Below are 20597 nucleotides of genomic sequence, written 5' to 3' on the forward strand. Positions count from 1 at the left end.
ACGGCTAATTGGATGGGCAGAATGCTGTCGACTATTTTACTATAATTTCAGAATGCAAATTTTAACAGCGTTTAATATAAATGCAAAATTTCTCTGCGAAAACTAATAATGTAGTTTTATTTGCCGGGGAAAATTTTTTCACTGCATGTTATTTATTATAAATAAAAAAAAATATTTTGTTGCTATGAATTAGAATATAGATTTTAGAATTTGCTGTAATTTATTGATCATTTCCTAAGCAATTTTAAGTTTAAATTTATTTTAGGAGTTATAGTTTTATTGAGTTATGTAAAATCATATTGAAGAAATTTTATTTCTGTTTTTGTGCCTTAAAAACCAATTTTTATGAATCATATTTTGATTAGATCAATATATGCGAATGAGTACCTACTATAACTTATGTTGGTACATAAAACTTTTTTCGTCTTAGTTTTATATGAATTAACAAAAGTGTTTTTTGAAAAATCATTTTTTTAATTAATTAGGAAAAATACATGGTTAAAAAGTTAAGGACTCAAATATATTTTTATTATATTTGCATTCGGAATTTTATACAGATTACATGGAGAAAAAAATTCTGGTAAATTTACCGTAATGTATAGTAGTGATATTTTTGATAAAAAAAAACTGTAATTCTGTCACTAAAAACCAAATAATACAGTGCTTAAATCATTCATTTTGTTATTTTCCGTTTATGTGGTAACGGCTTACGGGAAATTCTAGCTTTCAAAATAGTTCTTATAATCACACATTTAGTAAGAAATACAAAACTGAATAGCTTATTTAATCTAATAAATAGTTTTTACCCCATGCTCTATGGCCTCAGGATAAAATTAACAATTTCTACCATATTTACCAAATTTTATCACCTATTACTAAACCATATTTCATTGTTCATTTTACCAAAATTTTATCAAAGTATTTCGGAAAAAATTACCTAACTTTTTGGTGTCTTCAAAGAGCTAGAAATAGGATAAATTTTACCATATTTTGATAGTTTTGACAATATTTTTTTCTTAATGTAGAGCTTTCCACTAGGAAAATGTATTTTACCATTATATAAAAGTGTCTAACTAAAAAACTCTTTTTCATTTTTTATATAATTCTACATAAAGGTTTTTAAAAATTAATTTTCAAATATCTCAAAAAATTTTAATTAATAAAGAATGAATGGATTAATGGAATTAATAAAGAATGAATTAATAAAGAATGAGCGTCCGATACTTACCTTAGAAGTTTAGTCATTCTGTCAGTTATCGGCGCTTTAAGGTTAGATAACAATGTATGAGCTCCATATTGACTTTGTTGGGCTTCGGGGTCTTGAGGTCTCCTGAAATAATAAATTTTTCCCTGATTACTACAATATAAAAAATATCAGTTTACAGTTGCCACCATTTTGGATGTTGGGGTAAGCTGAATGTATTTTTAAGTTCAGATATGTAGTTATCATGAAAACGATTATACAAAATAGAAAAAATAACAATTATTTAGAGGAAATATAGATAACAAATATAAATAAGAAATAAGAAATATAAATAATAAATAATTTTTTTTGTTTTATGCCTGTTTAGGCAGCGGGGGAGCGATTGTTTCTGTTTTTCAGTGGCGCCATCTATGGCCAGGAATTCGACTTCTGCCACGCCATTCACACAACCACAACCCGTTTATAGGGCGGGTCACATTCACACACAAAGAAAGGACATAGAACACAGAGAGAGAGAAAGAAACAGCCATGCCTTGCCCGGGATTCGAGTCCAGGACCTTTCTGATGCAAGGACAGTTCCCTGCCCCTTACACAGGCCGGTCGGCAATAATAAATATACATAATAAATATAAATAATAAATATAAGTAATAAATATAAATAATAAATATAAGTAATAAATATAAATAATAAATATAAATAATAAATATAAGTAATAAATATAAATAATAAATATAAATAATAAATACAAATAATATTGAAAAAAATAAATAAATAGATCTAAACAGCGAAAAAATAAATGAAAATGTGACTACATGCACTGTCAACATTGGATACTTCGACCCTCCTACTAATATTGGATATATGGAGAAATATATTGATCCGAAAAATGTACAATACAGACACCAGGAAGGCAACAGTAACATATAAACACAGATGTGAAGAACATGCAGCAAAATAAAATGTAAAAATGACGAAGTGGTAGTAAAATAACAAAGTTGAATCAAGTAAAAAGTTTACAACAGAGTTTACTGCAACACCGAAAATAACGGCAATAACACAAAAAAATTACTCAGTTAAAAATATTAAGTTGCGTACGCAGCAAAAATTTTTGGTATATAGTTGTCACAATTTTTGGTGTAATGAGTTGTTTTGTGTTGGAATGCATTTAATAATCTAAATACAGTTTTAAGTACAGAACCATAATAATCGAGAAAAAATTACATACAATTGACAAAAGAATTGTTTCAAAAAATTAGCTAAAAATGTGCTTTTTTTTTAAACAAAGTGTTTATACAATGAAGCCTCAGAATTGATTCTAGTGCGAAATTTTGTGTTGTCAGTAAACAAGCAAACTAAACAGTGAAAAGTAATTAAAAAATGAGACCACATGGATTGGAAAAATTTCAGTTTACCTCAATACGAGTTTCAGTTTACTTCAAAGATGGGGAAACTATATATCAAAAATTTTAGCAGTGCAGAAAATCATAATAAACGAAACATTTTTTTTTAATAGTTAGATTTTTCAGACTGTAAAAAGTGACGTGCTTTTGCATATTTGTGTATAGGATTTATAAAAACTTTATTTCATTAAAAGAATAATACAATTATATTGAATTTAGAAATATTCAAAATATAAAAAAAAATTCATAACAACTTTATATTAAAGCCATAAAAGTAATCTACTATTTCAAGTTAGATACATTGATTAAATATAGACGTGTTTATAAAACTGAGGAATCTACGTAAAATCTTTGTAGAAAAAGCATTTAAAGGACAAAAATCTTGTACAAACAAAACTCTGCATCAACAAAAAACAGTACTGGTATTGATAATCCAGCTAAAAAATATTTCATTTAGAAAATAGTGAAATTGCTTTGGGTCTTTTATCTCAAGTGTACTGTATACGCGAGATTTGCTGGTTGGAAGGTTTGTCTCACAATATTTTGTTAGCGGTAGTTTTGTCTCGCGAGATTCTGAGTCAGATAAAGTTTTTCAACATTTTCGCCAAGTAAAATTTGTGTCACGAGATTTCATTCGCGGGTGATATTATCTCTTGTGAAATTAGTGAGAAATTTTGAATCTCAAAATTCTGTTCGAGAGAGTTTTTGCATTTCAAGACCTTGAGTTATCTGATTCTATGCTTAAGATTTTGTTTTTCATGATACTGTCTACTTGAGATTTTATCTCGCGAGATTCTGAGGGAGATAATGTTTCGAGATTTTATTCGTGGGAGATATTATAACTCGAGATTCCGTTCATGTGAGATTTTGAATTTCAAAATTCTTTTTAAGAGAGTTTTTGCTTTTCGAGATTTTGACTTATGCGTAAGATTTTGTTTTTCGTGATACTATCTGCCTTTGAGAGTTTGTATCACGAAATTCTTGCCAAATATAATATTAAAAGAAAAAAAAATTATGGGCTGCGTTGTGTAATACCAACTAATGTAAAACATGATTGACAAGCTTTGCTGTTTTTGCAGTTTTCTGTTGTTTTGATTGTTGAATATTTTGAAAGCTGAAGTTTTTTTTTGTGGGTTTACATATAATTTTAATGAATAACTTTGTAAGCGAGTTTTCAGTTTTGTGGATGCTCTACTGCGAGTTTTGGCCCAAAAATAAAGATCTTCGTTGTTAAAGTTTGATAAAGACAAAAAAAAAGTGGAATTTGCAAGAATTTTCTGGGAAACTTTGATTTTTCTAAATGTAAATAATCTATCTTTACCAATTAGTAAAGAAATCATAAGAAGCAAGATGATGAAGCGGTGAGATATTACGTGATTAAGGACTTCATTCGTTTCAAAAATATATAAATTGGAAATAACAGTTGACATGTTTCAAGCCCTCGAATAAAGCCTCCAATTTTTAGACTTGCTAGAAGTGAATAAGAAAAAAAAATATTTCGAAATATAAAACGTAAAGTTGCCCACGAAAAGTGGAAAAAAAAGTGAGAAACAAAACTAGAAAAACCACTGCAGTAAAGAGAAAAAAAGAAGATGAAAAACGGAACAAGAAAAACCACAATGGCCGAGAGTGGTAAATCAGGGTAAAAGCTTTCTCACATGCTATGGAGAGGTGGGGAGAAACTAATGTCGTTAATAAAGGAGTCAGCATTCATATGAACGTAACAAGATTCCAGAAAATCAAGATGAGCTGATGTGACTGGGATGGAAATAGTTTTGTCATTGTTGAAATTGAATTTATTCTCAAGATTCCAACAATATGCAGCAATTGACTATTCCTCGTATTCGTGATAACGGACATATCCATCACATCTATCGTGTTCGTTAAGAGTTTTAAAATTTAGATTTAAGGAAATGTCAGTCTTGAAAATATGCATCTGACAAGTCTTGTTTGCGACTGTATTGCGCTTTTGTTCTCGCGTGATTTTGAGCACTTAAAACATATCAACCGTTATTTCCCATTTGTAGATTTTTAAAGCGAATGAACTTTTTAACCTCTTCCTTCTCGCTCCCGTGAAAATGACAGGGTGAGGTTTCGCCCTCTATTTCTCGCTCCCGTGGTATTGACGGGCTGGAGTGTTCAGTAGTAACGCGCCAATAAGAATAAAACTAATTCATTTCTTTTGCCCGGAAAAAATTTTATATCTCATTTTACACACCAGATGGCAGTACCAAGATATTTTTAAGGTAATTGTAGATAGTTAGTTTATTTTTAACTAGGTGTCAGCAATAATCAAATACGTAATACATATACAAAAGCCAAAAAACAGGCACTTTTAAGACAGTTTTCTTGAAAATTAACCGATCATTAAGGGGTTAATGACCGTTATCTTACCTTAGGGTATACGCTTATCTTAACCTTATTTCATGCCGTTAACATTTAAACTGCGTCAAAAATTCTCAAAAAGTACTAAAAAACAATTTGGATAGCTGATTTATTTTAGATGTCCTTTTCACGTTAAATTTGGGAACAAATTCTCTTTTTATTCTACATTTGAAAAGATAAATATGATGTTAATTTTTCTATTCTCACTCTTGCTACTCTAAAATCATTCTTAATTAAATGATAATAAATAATTGAAAAAATAGTTTTGGAAAAGTATTTAATACAGATGTGGAACTTTTAAGTTCGTTTAGTTGTTAGATGATACTTTAATTACGAAATTAAAGTTCTTTTTATAATAATATTTACTTAAATCGCTATCATCAATTCTAATTAGAATATTTATATACTTAAGAAACTACTTTTATTTCCTGTTCCGCCAACATAACCTTTTTCGCGATTAACAATCTTGTCATAGGAGAACATGATCCAAACTCTCATTCACTAATGCAAGTAATGATGGTAATTAGGGAAGGACATTTAGGGAAGACGTGGGAATAATTTACATTGGAATAATTTGACCATTATTTCTTATCAGGAAAAAATGTCAATGGTTAAGTTCTCTTTTATAACGTTATCTTTAAATAGATTCACACACTATATGTTTGAAATAATTTAGTTAACAATGCAATTGCGGCTTTAAAATTTTTTAGATACAGAAATATTGTTTTTGTGTATTTAAAGAAACCGGACATTGGTATTGAATTTTAAGCAGGATACGTACTTCTGCAAATAAAAGTTTTGAAGTAATTAAAACAGTATTTTATCTCAAAATATTAAGCAAATAATATGTTTCCCTGTCTGATTTAACATGAACTTGCCTAGAAATTTTAAATATAATGCTATATATTTTACGAAATGCGATAAAATATTTGTTCAATTTGAGAAATACTTCATAAGGAATTTTACTTTTCTCATAAAAATCGTTACTACTTGATGGCTCATTAGGGACATAGAGTGCTAGCTTTTAAGAAAAGTAAGCAAATTTAAAATTGATGATTAATTGATGAATGGTTGACTGATTCGTGTATTGATGCTTTCACTTGCTATTAATAGCTTCGTGTGAAAGTCAACTCGTAAAAGACAAAGTTGAAACTTATAAATGTGACAGTGATTCTGAAAGTACACAGGACACAGGCAAAGCTACATTGAGTGTGGGTTTAGCACTGTAAAAAAATTTAAGTGAAGATCAACACCAAAAATAGTGGCAATACTTTACACCAAAGCGAAACGCCATAAATAACACTAGTGTTTTATTACAACAAAGTTCTTCAATGTGTGAAGCAACTGCCACAATTTTTGTTATACAGCAATACTAAAATGTATAATTACAGTCAGAAAAGATAAAAATAAGAGCCATCAAATATATATTTACAGTACAATATAAAGTAAGAATAATTAATTTAGAATGTACATATATACTCTAATTCCTGAAATAAAATTTGTTTGTGAATCAAACATAAGCGTAGTACAAAGAGAATCTTATGAGAATTTGATTTAGGCTTAACAGATCTGAAGTAGATGGGAATTATACATTATAAAATAAGTTAAAACAGTTCTCAGAAATTTAAAAATGAAAGTATAATTATCTTTATTATACAACTAAGAACATGAATAAATATTTAACGGTGTATTTTTGTTTCTGTTGATGAATAAAAGCATGGAAATTAACAATAAATTTCTATAGCTTTTTCCAGATTGTAAATTAACTACTAGCTATATTGTACTTGGCGCTTCTTGAAATTTTTGATATTCAAAGTGCGCCAACATTCAGATTTAAATTCAACAGTTCAGATTTAAATTACGCCATTCAAATCGAATATGAATACAATATTTTGGGTCATTTAACATCATATACTGAGAGATATTACACCACAGTTTTTGCAGTGAGCTTTAATTATGTATTGTAAAAAAAGAGCAAATAGAAGTAAATGTGCTCTATATAAGTGAAAATTTTATGAAAAGTTTATATCATCAAATATGAAATCATAGAAATTTTCTAAATGAAAAATTCAAAGCACAGCCACTGCTTCGGGTGTTCAAATTTAAGTAAAATTTTGCTTTGATGCGCGAAAACGGTTAGACTCAAAAACTTGAAATTAAGAAAATGTGTAGAAAAGTGGGTCGAATAAAAAGAGATGAAATAAAAAAAATAACATTCAATAAATAATTCGAGAGCTGTTAAACTTGAGGTGCATAAAAACCCTCCAGGCCATTTTGCAGGCTACATTATTACAACTATAGAATTGAAATTTGATGCCCTGAAATGGACTTTTTTCTTTTCAAAATTGTAACTTGTTTGAATGTTTTTAGTGCTTTTTCGATTTTTTTGGCTTTGTGTTACATTTGTTTTATAGCTCAAAAGTTATTAGATTTAGAAACTTGAAATTACGATGGGGTGGTAAAAATAAGCAAAAAAAAAAATGTCGAATAAAAAGAATTTAAATTCGGTAATTTATTCTATTATCAAAATACAACTGTTTAAAATGTTACAGTTAAGTTAGAAGTAAAAATAATACCATATGTTCAACAAATTTTTCTGACAGTGAATTCCTTCAGAGAATGAATTTTTTTTACGGAACGATAAATAACCTTTAGCATAAATAACATTTCCATATAATATATTTGTTGTCTTTAGAAACTTGAAATTACGATGAGGTAATAAGAAATAAGCAAAAAAAAAACTGTCGACTAAAAAAATTTAAATTCGGTAATTAATTCTAGTATCAAAATACAACTGCTTAAAATGTATCTGTTAAGTTAGAAGTAAAAATAATACCATACGTTCAAAAAATTTTTCTGACGGTGAATTTCTTCACAGAAGGAATTTTTTTAACGGAACGATAAATAACCTTTAACATAAATAACATTTCCATATAATATAATGGTTGTCTACCTGTAGAGAATTTCTTAGATTTTTTTTCTCTGGAAAATGCACTCGAATTTTGTTTATCCTTTTTAATTTGCATCGTTCTTGATGAACGTTGCATTCAAAAGTTGGAATTTCTGGGTAACCCATCTACTCACTCAGATGCATTTTTTTTGGAAACAATCCCATCATTCACTCCAGCAGAATGACTCCATTTAAATGCTGATTTAGAATATTTATAACTTAATTTTTTAAATAATATTCGTAACTATATAGTTTTGAAATTAGCATATTGACTAAATATTTTCGTGTATTTATTTAAATGCCTTCAAAAAGACTATTTAAGTTCATTTTAAACGAACTATCTTTTTTTTTTAGCTGTTCACAGTAAACATACGAAGTCACAATCACAGCAATTTACAATCGAGCTGTCTTTCATGACACATTCTGTTCTTTGGAGATTTTCCTCCTGCCTGTAGTAGGTACCAATTATAATACAAGCTGTAATTTCTTTTAAAACTTGTAACCTGAACTTAAAAAAAGACAAGAATTAAGTTTCTTTTCATAATTCAAAAAATTATCAACATGCTGTTAAAGGCCGCTGGATTGGAAAATCACGGAATGGAAGACCCACTAAAAACATTCGCTTTATTCAAGTGTTCGTTATATATTGAGTTTATTACAGCAGATCAAATGATAATGAAACGATTATTGAGAAATAATTGGTAATCTAAGAAATCTGTTCCATTAATTAAATTATGAAACATATTTCTTTGTCTAACCATATTCAACTCCTTAGAAGAATTAAATAATAATATCTCAGACCAATATCTTAAGTCTTACAGTGAACAACATTTAGAACCCAATTGCTAATTGAGTCATTGTTCGTTGCATCTGCGATAGGTAATCAATGCTTGATCGCACTGATCAGGTTGGCTAAAGAACATACGCAGCCAGGCGTTTATTCTGAGTTAGAGAAAAGAAGTTGCAGCTACAATTAAGAAGATCCATCTATTTTTATTTTTGGATTTCATTGCTATTTGCTGTATGCGTCTTTTTAGGTATAGTTGTAATAGGCTTAAGATTTTTAGAATCATCGTTAATAATTTTCAGTAAAAGAAAATTAAATATTTTGTAAGAAAATCAAAACTGCAAATAAAATAAATTGAAATACAATCTGGCACAGGTATATTACGTCTGTGAAAAAATCTTTCAATAGTTTATTATATAGGTTGATTAAAAATTTATAATTTCAGTTTTCTCTGCGAAAATAAATCTTTTGATAGTTTATAATTTAGGTTTATTAAAAATTTATGATTTTAGTTTTCAGTACTGAAAATACAGTTTAAAATGTTCAAAATATAGATTGAAATGCGAAGTTTCATTATTTCAAATTTCCAAAATCAAACATGCAAGATGATAAATAATAAGGAAAAATAACTTTTTTTACATTGTTTAAGTGATTTGCATCTCAGCATAGATTTTTCTTCAGTGCTTTTTTTTAATCGAAAATAATGTAAAAAAAGTTTAATATAAGGACTATTTTAAATGTTATTAAAAAACGTAAAACAGTATATAATATAAATATTAAAAATATGAATATTGAACAAAATATTTCAATATTTGTTTGCAATGAACTTACAAAAATAAAATTGCATCTATATACTGAAAGAAAAATATGAACAAAACTACTAGAATTTGGTAAATTTACCGTGTTTCTGGATCTATGAGAACATTCAAGAGATCGGCAATTTTTACTAAAGCGCTTTGGTAAAGATTTTGGTAAAATTAACAGCAAAATATGTTTCTTTTAACCTGTGAAAAAATTTGGTAAATTTGGTAATTTTTTTATAATATCTGATAACTTCGAACATAGCATAAAAATCATTCATTCAATTAAATTTATTTTTCCTTCTTGTATTTTAATTAATGTTGAGTAAAAAGAACTATAATTTTGAAAATAAGAATTTCCGTTAAACCGTTTTCATAGAACGAAAAAAATTAACGGTTTAAAAAAAATTCTTTGGTTTCATTAATCTGAATTATGTTTTTTTTGAACAAGATGTCATATGGTATGGTGATTTTATCAAAATTTTTTTCTTTATGTAATATTAAACAATTTTTTACTACTAACTGTTTCTGACAGCGACATATTTTAGAAATTATATTCTTTTCCTTGTAAGAGATAATATCTATTAAATTATTCATCTGCATTTTAATTTTAATATGCATGCACCATTATCTGTTCTTATAAGTAAAATGTTAAGACAACCGAATGAAAAATATACATTCTTTATTTTTATTTTTCATACTATCAAGTCCGGTTTTGACAAATTGTTTGAGGGCTTAGAATGGAAATTGCATTTCTTTTAATGCTAACTATAAACAATTTTTAAAAATTTTTCAAACCAGAAAAAGAAAGCGACATTTTATTCTGGCTTTTTGTTTGCAGCAATTTATAATACAAATACTCCAGGGCTTTAAATTCCTTCTTAAAGTTTTTGGTTTTATTCTATTTGCAAAGATTTATTTTAGAAAAAGAATATATGGTGTTGTTTATCTTAAGACTCATCCTCTGGGAATACAATGCTACACGCGAAACTTTCCTTCACTGAATGAAAAGTAAGTTCTATACATTATATTTTGAAAGCCTAACACAGATATATTTGTTTTCCCTCGTTGAAATTTAATTTCAAATAATTTATTTTAACCATATTTTCAATAAACATATTATAGAGTCAGTCATTTCCATATCTAAAACTTTTTGTAATAAATAACCCAGAATATATCTGCATTTACACAAAAGTATGCATATCTAAATTTAAATGGCTTTAATGACTTTAAGATAATACATAGACAAAATTCAGAACAGAATGGAAAATTTCAATAAATTATTTCAAATTTGTTCTATGATCATAAGAGCTAAATGTTTTAAATCAGCATTACTAAATTCTGAAAAAATTGTTTCCTAGTTAAATATTTTTGCTACCTAACAACAAATATACAGGATGATTTTAAAAAGATGGGCAAAATTTTAGGAAGTGATAGTACACACCCAAGCAAACAATTTTAATCAAAGAATGCATGGTCGAAAACAAAACGCAAAGGTGCTGGCGCATTTGGAAAGTTGTTTGATGCAAACGTGAAAGCTCCATTCCTGTAGCGAGTTACTGCGCTGCGTTACTTGTCGCCAAGCTTTCGGCAGCAGCAAGGAAAGTTCGTGATATGCCTGGTGTGTTTCAGAATGTTCGCCTATCTTTTCTTCGCCGTTGTACTGTGTGCATAGCCGCTGCCGGCCACTTTTTTGAACACTTATTGTAATCACATGCCATTAAATTTGCTTTTATAACTTAACTTCATTATTCTTTGTGTGTTTTTGAATCATATAAGAACACAAACTTTGACGCCCTCTAGCGGTTTTGCGTTTTGTTTTCGACCCAATAATTCTTTGATAAAAATGGTTTGCTTAGGTGTGTACTATCAATTCCTAAAATTTTGCCCAACTTCTTAGAATCGCCCTGTATAGTACACTTTTTGCAAAATTCCAATTTCAGAACTAAAAATTAGCAAGAGTAAAGCACAAATGCACATCACTTTAATAGCATGTTGAGCAAACAACTGGACAAACAGGAAACTGGCACATGATTTAAAAAGAACAAATTAATTTTATTTGATCATCATTATCAGAAGGTGAACATCTGAGTGACACACAAATTGAAGTGGCTTGGAATAAAAATTAGGGAAAACCTTACAAAATAGTCTCGAAATAATGTTTTGTCTTAGGGAAAACCTGAAAAGTTACAATTAGTCTATTAAATAGGTCAAGGGAAAAGTATGTTTCTCACAGTTAGTAAGGGGAAAACTAAAACTAAGCTAAACTCAGAGGCGCGGCAGCCCATAGAGGGTCAAGGCCTACTGTGCCCATCTCTTGACCTTAGGCTCTGGGGTGCAGGAACAGACGTTCCGGCCAGGTGGTCAGCCGCACGCGGAACCCCCAGTGTTCAGTTTCCAAGATTGCTTGGTACTCATTTATCGCCCCACTGAAGGGATGAAAGGCTGAGTCAACCTTGCCCGGTCTGAGGATCGAACCAGGGACCTGAGGCACGACAGCGCGAAGCGCTACCACTCAGCCATCGGGCGTCAAGGGGAAAACTATAAAATGTAAAAATTCATACATACTTTCGATCTTAATATTGAATAAGAAAAGTGGAAGGGAATAGTTAAGCGTGAGAAAGCTCTTAGTTTTGAATAATAAAAGAAGATTTAGAAAAAGAAATAACATAAAAATATTAGTTCAAGCTTTTTATGCTACATCACCTTCCCCGAAAATTTTAATTACCATCCAAATTTTAAATTTTTTTTTTCTATTTGCAGTACTTTCTCTATGTTAGAAGTACAATTTACATGAAAAGAATGAAATTTGTAATCTTAACTTGCAATCAATATATAAAAATAATATGTAAATGCATACTTTTGTAATCAATATAAAATGCAATTAATTTAACGCACAGTTTGCTGCAGATAAATGTTTATACTACGTTACAATTCGCCAGTTTTCTTAAAAAAAATTTAATATTTTTTCTGATTTTCTGTCAGCTTAGTTCAAAATCATTTGTTTATATTTCCTGATGACAGTCTTCCACCAATAAATAGTCTTCTTCCTCCAATTAACTTTCTATTCTTTTTGTTTAAAATTGTAAATTTCCACATGCAAATATTCAAAAACATGAGATATAAAAATATGAAAATAGCTGTTCACATATTTTGTTATTTGAAAAAAAAATCAATCTGACTTCATCGGTATTGTTTACCTTCTTTTAAAAAAACAACACAGTAGCCATTATTTTCGTTTAAGACTTCAGTATTGTTTTTATTTTACTTTATTTATAATAACACCAATTACTTTTCTAATAGGGAAATATTTCGTTAATTACCATTAAAGCAAATGTACAGATCAAAATAAATAAAATCGTTAATCATCAATATAAATACCATTTAAAAAATCAATAGAATTTGTCAAATAAATATTAACACTGCTAATATTTATTTCTTATTAAAATTTTATTTAAAGTATTTAAAACTGGAAATTAGATTTATTGACACTTCCAATGTAATCCTCCATAACTATGATATTAATATCAATCAGCATTTCCATTCACTAAATTAAATGGAAATCATATTCAATTAACACATCCTTTGCTCACAAGATTTCACCGATAAAAATAATTATATTTTTTTACCAAAAATTGATTTCGAAGAGCATCGAGCTTAGTAAATTTTTAATTCCTTGATGTACTACAATTTTGTAGAAGAATCACTTTAGTTAACTATGAACTGTTGCTAATTTTCATATTTGAAAAAGGCAGAAACACTGTCACATTAAAAACCAGAAATAAAAAACAAAATTGTTTGTTCTTTCAGTAGCGGAACTTTTTTGTTTTCTGTACTTCTGTAGTATTGCATGTATTTGAAAGTATTTGCATTATTTTTGCATTATTATAATTAAAATAAAGTTAATGTTTTGAAAATTTAATAAGAAGAATTTTTATGAAAGGAAATTTATAATTTACTTTATATTTTGAAAGTATTTAACTAATTAGAGCTTAATTTTAGAAGTGTAGAAAAGAACAACTGTGAGGTAAAGTTAATTATCTTAATTCTCTGAAGTTTATTGTCTAAGGAATCGAGAATTATGCTAAAGTATTTGTTTTCTTGCAAGTTTACAAAACAAATGAGTTAACGACTTGAGGCATCCTTCAGGGCCTTAATGCCTTAAACAGTATAATTAGGGAAAAAGTTTTAAACTTTGTTAACTAATTTCTCTTTTTGTGGTCTCAAAGTAAACTTGTAATAAAGGAAAAACTCAATTATTGAATCTGAAACTGAATATTATTTTTCAACGAAAAAACTTTTCTTAACGAGAAAAGACTACGGATGTAGAAAAATGCAAGTACATGTTCAATCTTATCTCAGTCTAACCTCATGTTAAATATTTATAAAATATATTTTTAAATTTTTTGTTCTAAATATTTAGTTTATGTTAAAGAAACGGTAAAAGTTAAAAAAAGGGTATTTGTGAACGATAAAACCCGACAAGTTAAGGTGAATAACTTGTATGAATGCAGCAAACGAATACTGAACTGAATCCAATAAAATATAAGTAAAATTTATATCGATAAAATAAGTATAGTAATAAAAGGAGAGAATTTTATAGAGTAAAAAATTCATTTTGGTTGAGAAACTATTGATTTAAAATGAAAACTAGCTGAATACCTGTCTTTGCAAGGGGTACAAAAATTAATGATAATCAATGCACAAAACAATAAATCAAATTAAACAATCTATCATGCACCGGAAAAAACCATAAGCAAAACTGAAAAACATACAGAAACAATTAAAAATCCCCTTTTTTTGTATTTTTTGTTGCTCTTCCCAATGGTTTTATGTCATCAGATTAAAAAAACATGTTTTCTAGCGTTCACCCTAGCAAAATAAAGATTAATTAATTTCAGCAACATTTGGTCTAATGCTATTGCTTGAGGCCCAATCCTGATAGTCGAAAAAAATGAATGATTTAAATACCGTATATTTTTCATTAATCTGAATTATGTGTTTTTTTAAGAAATGTCACTACCATTAAGTATGGTAATTTTACCTCAGTATTTTCTTCGTTTAATATTAATAAATCCTTTACTACTAACCGTTTTTGACAACAATACATTAAAGAAATTATTTTTCTTATCCATTGTTTTTTTTAATATTTATCTATTTCCTTATTCATGTGCGTTTTAATTCTAGTGAGCATACACCATTATCTGTTGTTTAAAGTGAAATGTTAAAACAATCTAATAAAAAATATGCATTCTCTATTTTTATGCTATCAAGTCCGATTTTGACAAATTGTTTTAGGGCTTAGAAAGAAAAACGGAGAGCATAGCATTTCTTTTAATGCTAACTATAAACAATCCTTTAAAAATTTTCGAACCAGAAAAAGAGAGCTACATTTTATATTGGCTTTTTGTTTGCAGCAATTTATAATACAAATACTCCAGGGTTTTAAATTCCATCTAAAAGTTTCTGGTTTTATTTTATTTGCAAAGATTTATTTTAGAAAAGGAATATATGTGTTGTTTATCTTAAGACTGATCCTCTGGGAGTACAGTGCGACGCGTGAAACTTTTTTTCACTGAATGAAAAGTAAGTTCTATACATTATATTTTGAAAGCCTAACACCGATATATATGCATTTTTTTTGGGTTGAAATTTAATTTCAAGCAATTTATTTCAACTATATTTGCAATAAAGATATTTTAGAGTTAGTCATTTCCATATCTAAGACTTTTCGCAATAAATAACACAGCATTTATAAGCATTTACGCAAAATAATGTTTATTTAAAATTAAATAAACTGAGGTAAGTTTAAGATAAAATTCACAACAAAATGGAAAATTTTAATAAATTGTTTTAAATTTGTTGCATCATTACAGAGTTGAACGTTTTAAATTATCATTACTGAGGAATAATCTTTTTGCTGATATATTCGTGTATGCTGCTGAAGAGATTATATCTTTTCATCTTTTTGTTTTCCGGTTTTATAATTTATATATTTTAATTTTTTTAAAATTATTTTGTTTAAATGATTTTTCTCTTTTCACTAATCTTTAATATTTTTAATGTTTTTTCGACATTTTTTAATTATTTTATGAGTTCTATATACTAGCAGCTTTTGCGCAGTAAATAAAAATTATTAATTTTCTTAATTTTCCATGGTTTCGTTTTTCTTTTTATCCTTTTTATCTTCATTGTGCTATATACATGTATATATATATATATATATATATATATATATATATATATATATATATATATATATATATATATATATATATATATATATATATATATATATATATATATATATATATATATATATATATATATATATATATATATATATATATATATATATATATATATATATATATATATATATATATATATATATACCCGATAGTGCTGTACGTAGAGTCATTATTTGTTGTACGTATCTGAAAATATTTGCAATATTTTTTAATTATCCACACCAAAATGCAGTTAAAGGTTTGAAAATTTAGGAAGTAGAATTTTTATAAAAAAAAATTTCTATTGTAGTTTAAATTTTAAAAGTCTTGAGTAATTAATGCTTAATTTTGGAAGTCCAGAAAAGAACAACTACGAGGTAAAGTTAATTATCTTAATTCTCCGAAGTTTCTTGTCTAAGGAATCGAGAATTATGCTAAAGTATTTGTTTTCTTGCAAGTTTGCAAAACAAATGAGTTAACGACTTGAGGCATCTTTCAGGGCCCTAATGCTTTGAACAGTATAATTAGGGAAAAAGGTTTAACCTTAGTTAACTAATTTCTTTTCTTGTGGCCTTAAAGTAAACTTGTTGTAAAAAAAAAGAACTCATTTATTGAATCTGAAACGGAATATTATTTTTCGACGATAAAATGTTTCTCATCGAGAAAAAAACCCGGAAATAGTAAAATACATATGCAATCTTATCTTAATCTAATCTTTTGTTAAACATTGAAATGCAATCTACTATGAATCAAATTAAAAGAGAAATAGAGTTAAATTACTTAGGTAAAACGTAGAAAATCGATATAATATTATTGAACCTATTTATTACTCATTTTGGTAATAATTATTAATTGAAATAAATAAGCAAAGCTAAAATGGAATGTTAAGAGAAAAATGGTGCTAATCCATTTAAGAGAAGTGTGAAAAAATCGGAAAACTATTATTGATGTCAATGATGCTTATTTAATTTCGAAACTAAGTACAAACTGAATTAAAGAAGAGATATATTTTCTAAGTACTATAAGGAAAAATTGACAGAGACATGGCATTCATTATTTCATTCATAAGAAATTTAAGAAATCGTCAAATAATTATTGACGTTAATGAGGATTAAATAATTTTGGTTCTATGCATAACTGGTATCGTGGAAAGTGCTGCAGTTTTGATAAATACCAAATGTATAAATATGTGTATAATTTATTATATAAGTATATTCGATATCTATTAAAAGTTCATAAATTCTGAGAAATTTCAATACAGATACTTTAAAAAAAGTTTTTTTAACTGTCTCACGAAAGGGACGAGTACCGTAGAAAATTACGTGATTATGATAAATTGTGACAATCATGAGTTGACCTCGAACAACAGCATCATGTCAAATGGTTTTCAAAACAGTTAACTTTTATTTTGATTTGATGAATTGCTAAAAATGTGTTCTGCTTGATCTAATAACGCAGAGCCACAGATTAGGGCAAAATATAATAATATTTTAAAAAAATGAAATTATTTCAGCTTATTATATTAGTATATGACTTTCAGTTCTGCGCAAAATTTCGCAGTGTAGTTAGGTATTAAAACATTCATTACTTATTTTGAATATAAACAAGAGACATTTATTGGTAAAGTGTTAAAATAACCATTATGTATTTTACTAGTAACAAAATTTTAGCAATTATTGAATGTTCTATAACAGTTAATGTCATTTCTTTCATTCGATGTTATATTGCTAAAAGTAATATTATTATTAGTAATTTTAGTGTAACCATCGTTACTAGAAAAACAGTAACGACGAATTAACATTTTAAACTTTTAACTAATATAATGAAATACTTGTTTAATTACATAATTGAGTGTGTTGGTTTAATATGAAGCTAATAGTAATGCATTTTTGGCTGTAGATAATATAGTTTCATTTAGTGGAAGAACTGGGATAAAATGCTAATCCTTTATTTATAATAATCTTTTATTTCATAATTTACCTTTATTATTTACTTACCTTTAATTTATCATAATTTTTATATTATTATTTTTGATATTATTATATCAATTTTTATATTATTATTAGTAATTTTAGTGTAATCATCGTTATTAGTAAAACAGTAATGACGAATTAACATTTTTAACTTTAAAGTAATGTAACGAAATACTTGTTTAATTACACAATTTAGTGTGTTGGTTTAATATAAAGCTAATAGTAATGCATTTTTGGTTGTAGATAATAAGATAGTTTCACTCAGTGAGAGAACTGGGATAAAATGTTAATCCTTTATTTATAATAATCCTTTATTTATAAATATCATTTATTTATAATAATCCTTTATTTATAAAAATTCTTTATTTCATAATTTACCTTCATTATTTACTTACCTTTATTTTATCATAATTTACTTACCTTTATTTTATCATAATTTACTTACCTTTATTAATATCCTAATTTTATTATTTTTATTTTTAATTTATCATTTTATCCAATAAGTCCCATTTCGTTGTCTCCAATAATTTGTGAATCCTAACCTACTATGTACCATTGCAGAATAATATAAAAACTTGAGGAGTGTCCTTTTACTTAAAAAAGAATGCCATACCAAAATATGTAATATTATGAAAGATATCAGGTAATTTGTTAGAAAACTTTCCTATCATCCTTTCGATATAATGGTTTGAGATCTTAATTAAATCTTAGATTTAGCCTCAGCAATTATTAGGTTAGCTCAATGATTCAGTTATCTCTAAGTAAAAGAATACTTCTAGCCATTCCTATCGTTAGCGAACTATTTTATTTTTTATCTGCAAATATAGTGCAATGAATCTTCTAGAATTGAATTACTCTGTTTCGTAAAAGAGCAAATAAGAAATTTTTAGCAGCTTTTAAATTATATATTTTTTTTATATGGCTGTAGTTTAATAAATTTAAAGTTTACTTTTCAGAATTATGAAGCACAAGTCCAAAGCAACGAGCAAATTTTGATATAAATTCAAAACTTAATTAGAGCGTAAAGTTAAAAAACTGCTATTGGTATTAAAAATACGCTATGAGTAAATAAATAAACAATATCAGTTGATAGGAGATTATTTCTTGAGTAAATAATTGCTTTGAATTTTGATGAAGAAAATTATTCAGTTATTTAATTGTAATTGCTTTAGTTTTTTTGACAGTTAAATTATTTTAACTGTTGTATAGGATAATCTCCTAAATTTATGTTAAAAATATGCTTTTACACTGAAATAATGTAAAAAAAAATTGATGGAATAAAAATTACGTAAATAGTTCCCTGAATAAATAGTTTCCATTGCTCAAAGTCATTTGTTTAACCCATTAACGCCCAAATTATTTCTACTCAATATATTTCAATGAATCTTTCAAATCTAATTTATTATGACCTAATAAGAGTTTAATAATTAAAACTTACGCATATTTTGTATTAACTTTAAAATTGCAGCCCGTCCTCATTTGAGGACACTGAGCATTCCAGTGAGAAAATAATCTCTCTTGGATAAGCATGCAAATATTGTTAGCTCATTTTAACTGATGCATGGGATAATCTCCTAAATTTATGTTAAAAATATGCTTTTACACTGAAATAATGTAAAAAAAATTTATGGAATAAAAATTATGTAAATAGTTCCCTGAATAAATAGTTTTCATTGCTCAAAGTCGTTTGTTTAAAATTTAGGTTAATTACAATTTTATTAGATTTTTGATGCTTATTTAAAGTTAGACTTCAGATGATGAATGGTCGCGGGCCCCAATTTTCTTGTAGCATGAATGACTCTCTCTCTATGCTTGTCCTCTGTTATGTGAATACAGATCACCCTAAGAATGGGTATCTGTGACAGTGGGCCGTAGGTAATGTTATTCGTTTCGGTGACTCAGATTTACAGCTCTACAATTACGCCATCTTTCGGGGGAAGAACGTAATAGTTCTGTGTCAAACCATTATTATGTATAAACATATGCTTCCCTCATCAATGGCTGTTGCCGTCATGTTACAATAGGGATGCCTGACGTAGTTTAGGTATTTCGATCCTGATTGGTTGTTGAAACGTTCCAATTACTTTGGAAACTGTTCTTTCCATTTTATTTCGAGTAAGCCAAGCCCGTTAAGTATCAATTTTGTTAAATGGAGTAAACTATATTTCTCCACAAAGATTTCAATTCTTTCACCTTAACACCACTCTTATTTAACACAAAGACAGTCACGAAGCTATGTAGAACATAAACAAACTAACTATGCATCGAAGTTGCCATGAACACAACAAAAATATATCATGGTTACAATAACATGCAAAAACGAACAATAAATCTTAGCTAAGTAAAAGACGTAATCGAGAAAGAATTATACATCAATAAATTTGAGGTATGCGGCTCTCAGGTTGTTGATATTTTTTATTGTAAAATCCATTTTTACTGGAGCACGTTGCAAAACAAAAAAATCTTATATACCGTAATTATTACAGTAATAATTACCTTAAAAAATCACCGAACCTCTAATTACTCCAATTAAATAAATATTACTGTAAAAATTAGGGTTTGAATATTTTACGTTAAATATGCATTTTTCAGTAAAATGGATTTTACGGATGGTTCATCCGTTTCTCCGGTACTTTATACCGTAATTTGATCTGGAACTTTCCATATTGAGCTCCTTTTTCTTAATGTTATGTAATAATAAGTATTTATCTTGCAATTAAAAAGATAATTAATATTTTTGCCAAAAATTATTTTGTGATTAAATATCAATGTCGGGAAAATCTTAATACCAAATGTGTATAATATCTAATTATTCCTCCATCGTAGAATTTCCCAGAACTCGTTTTGCAAGCAATTGCTAGTATTAT

General features: G+C 27.5%; 1 protein-coding gene across 1 annotated transcript in view; it reads right to left on the bottom strand.

Annotated features, from left to right (window-relative positions):
- Positions 1-20597, bottom strand: part of LOC107454468 (vesicular glutamate transporter 1-like) — a 194330-nt gene that overhangs the window by 72574 nt on the left and 101159 nt on the right. The window contains exon 2 of the mRNA XM_043041473.3: positions 1229-1330. Coding sequence (XP_042897407.2) covers positions 1229-1330 — 102 coding nt within the window. The remainder of the gene's footprint in view (positions 1-1228; positions 1331-20597) is intronic.

The sequence above is a fragment of the Parasteatoda tepidariorum genome, chromosome 10 (assembly GCF_982258835.1).
Source record: "Parasteatoda tepidariorum strain Cologne lab strain chromosome 10, Ptep-v5.0, whole genome shotgun sequence".
In the NCBI taxonomy this organism is placed as follows: Eukaryota; Metazoa; Arthropoda; class Arachnida; order Araneae; family Theridiidae; genus Parasteatoda; species Parasteatoda tepidariorum.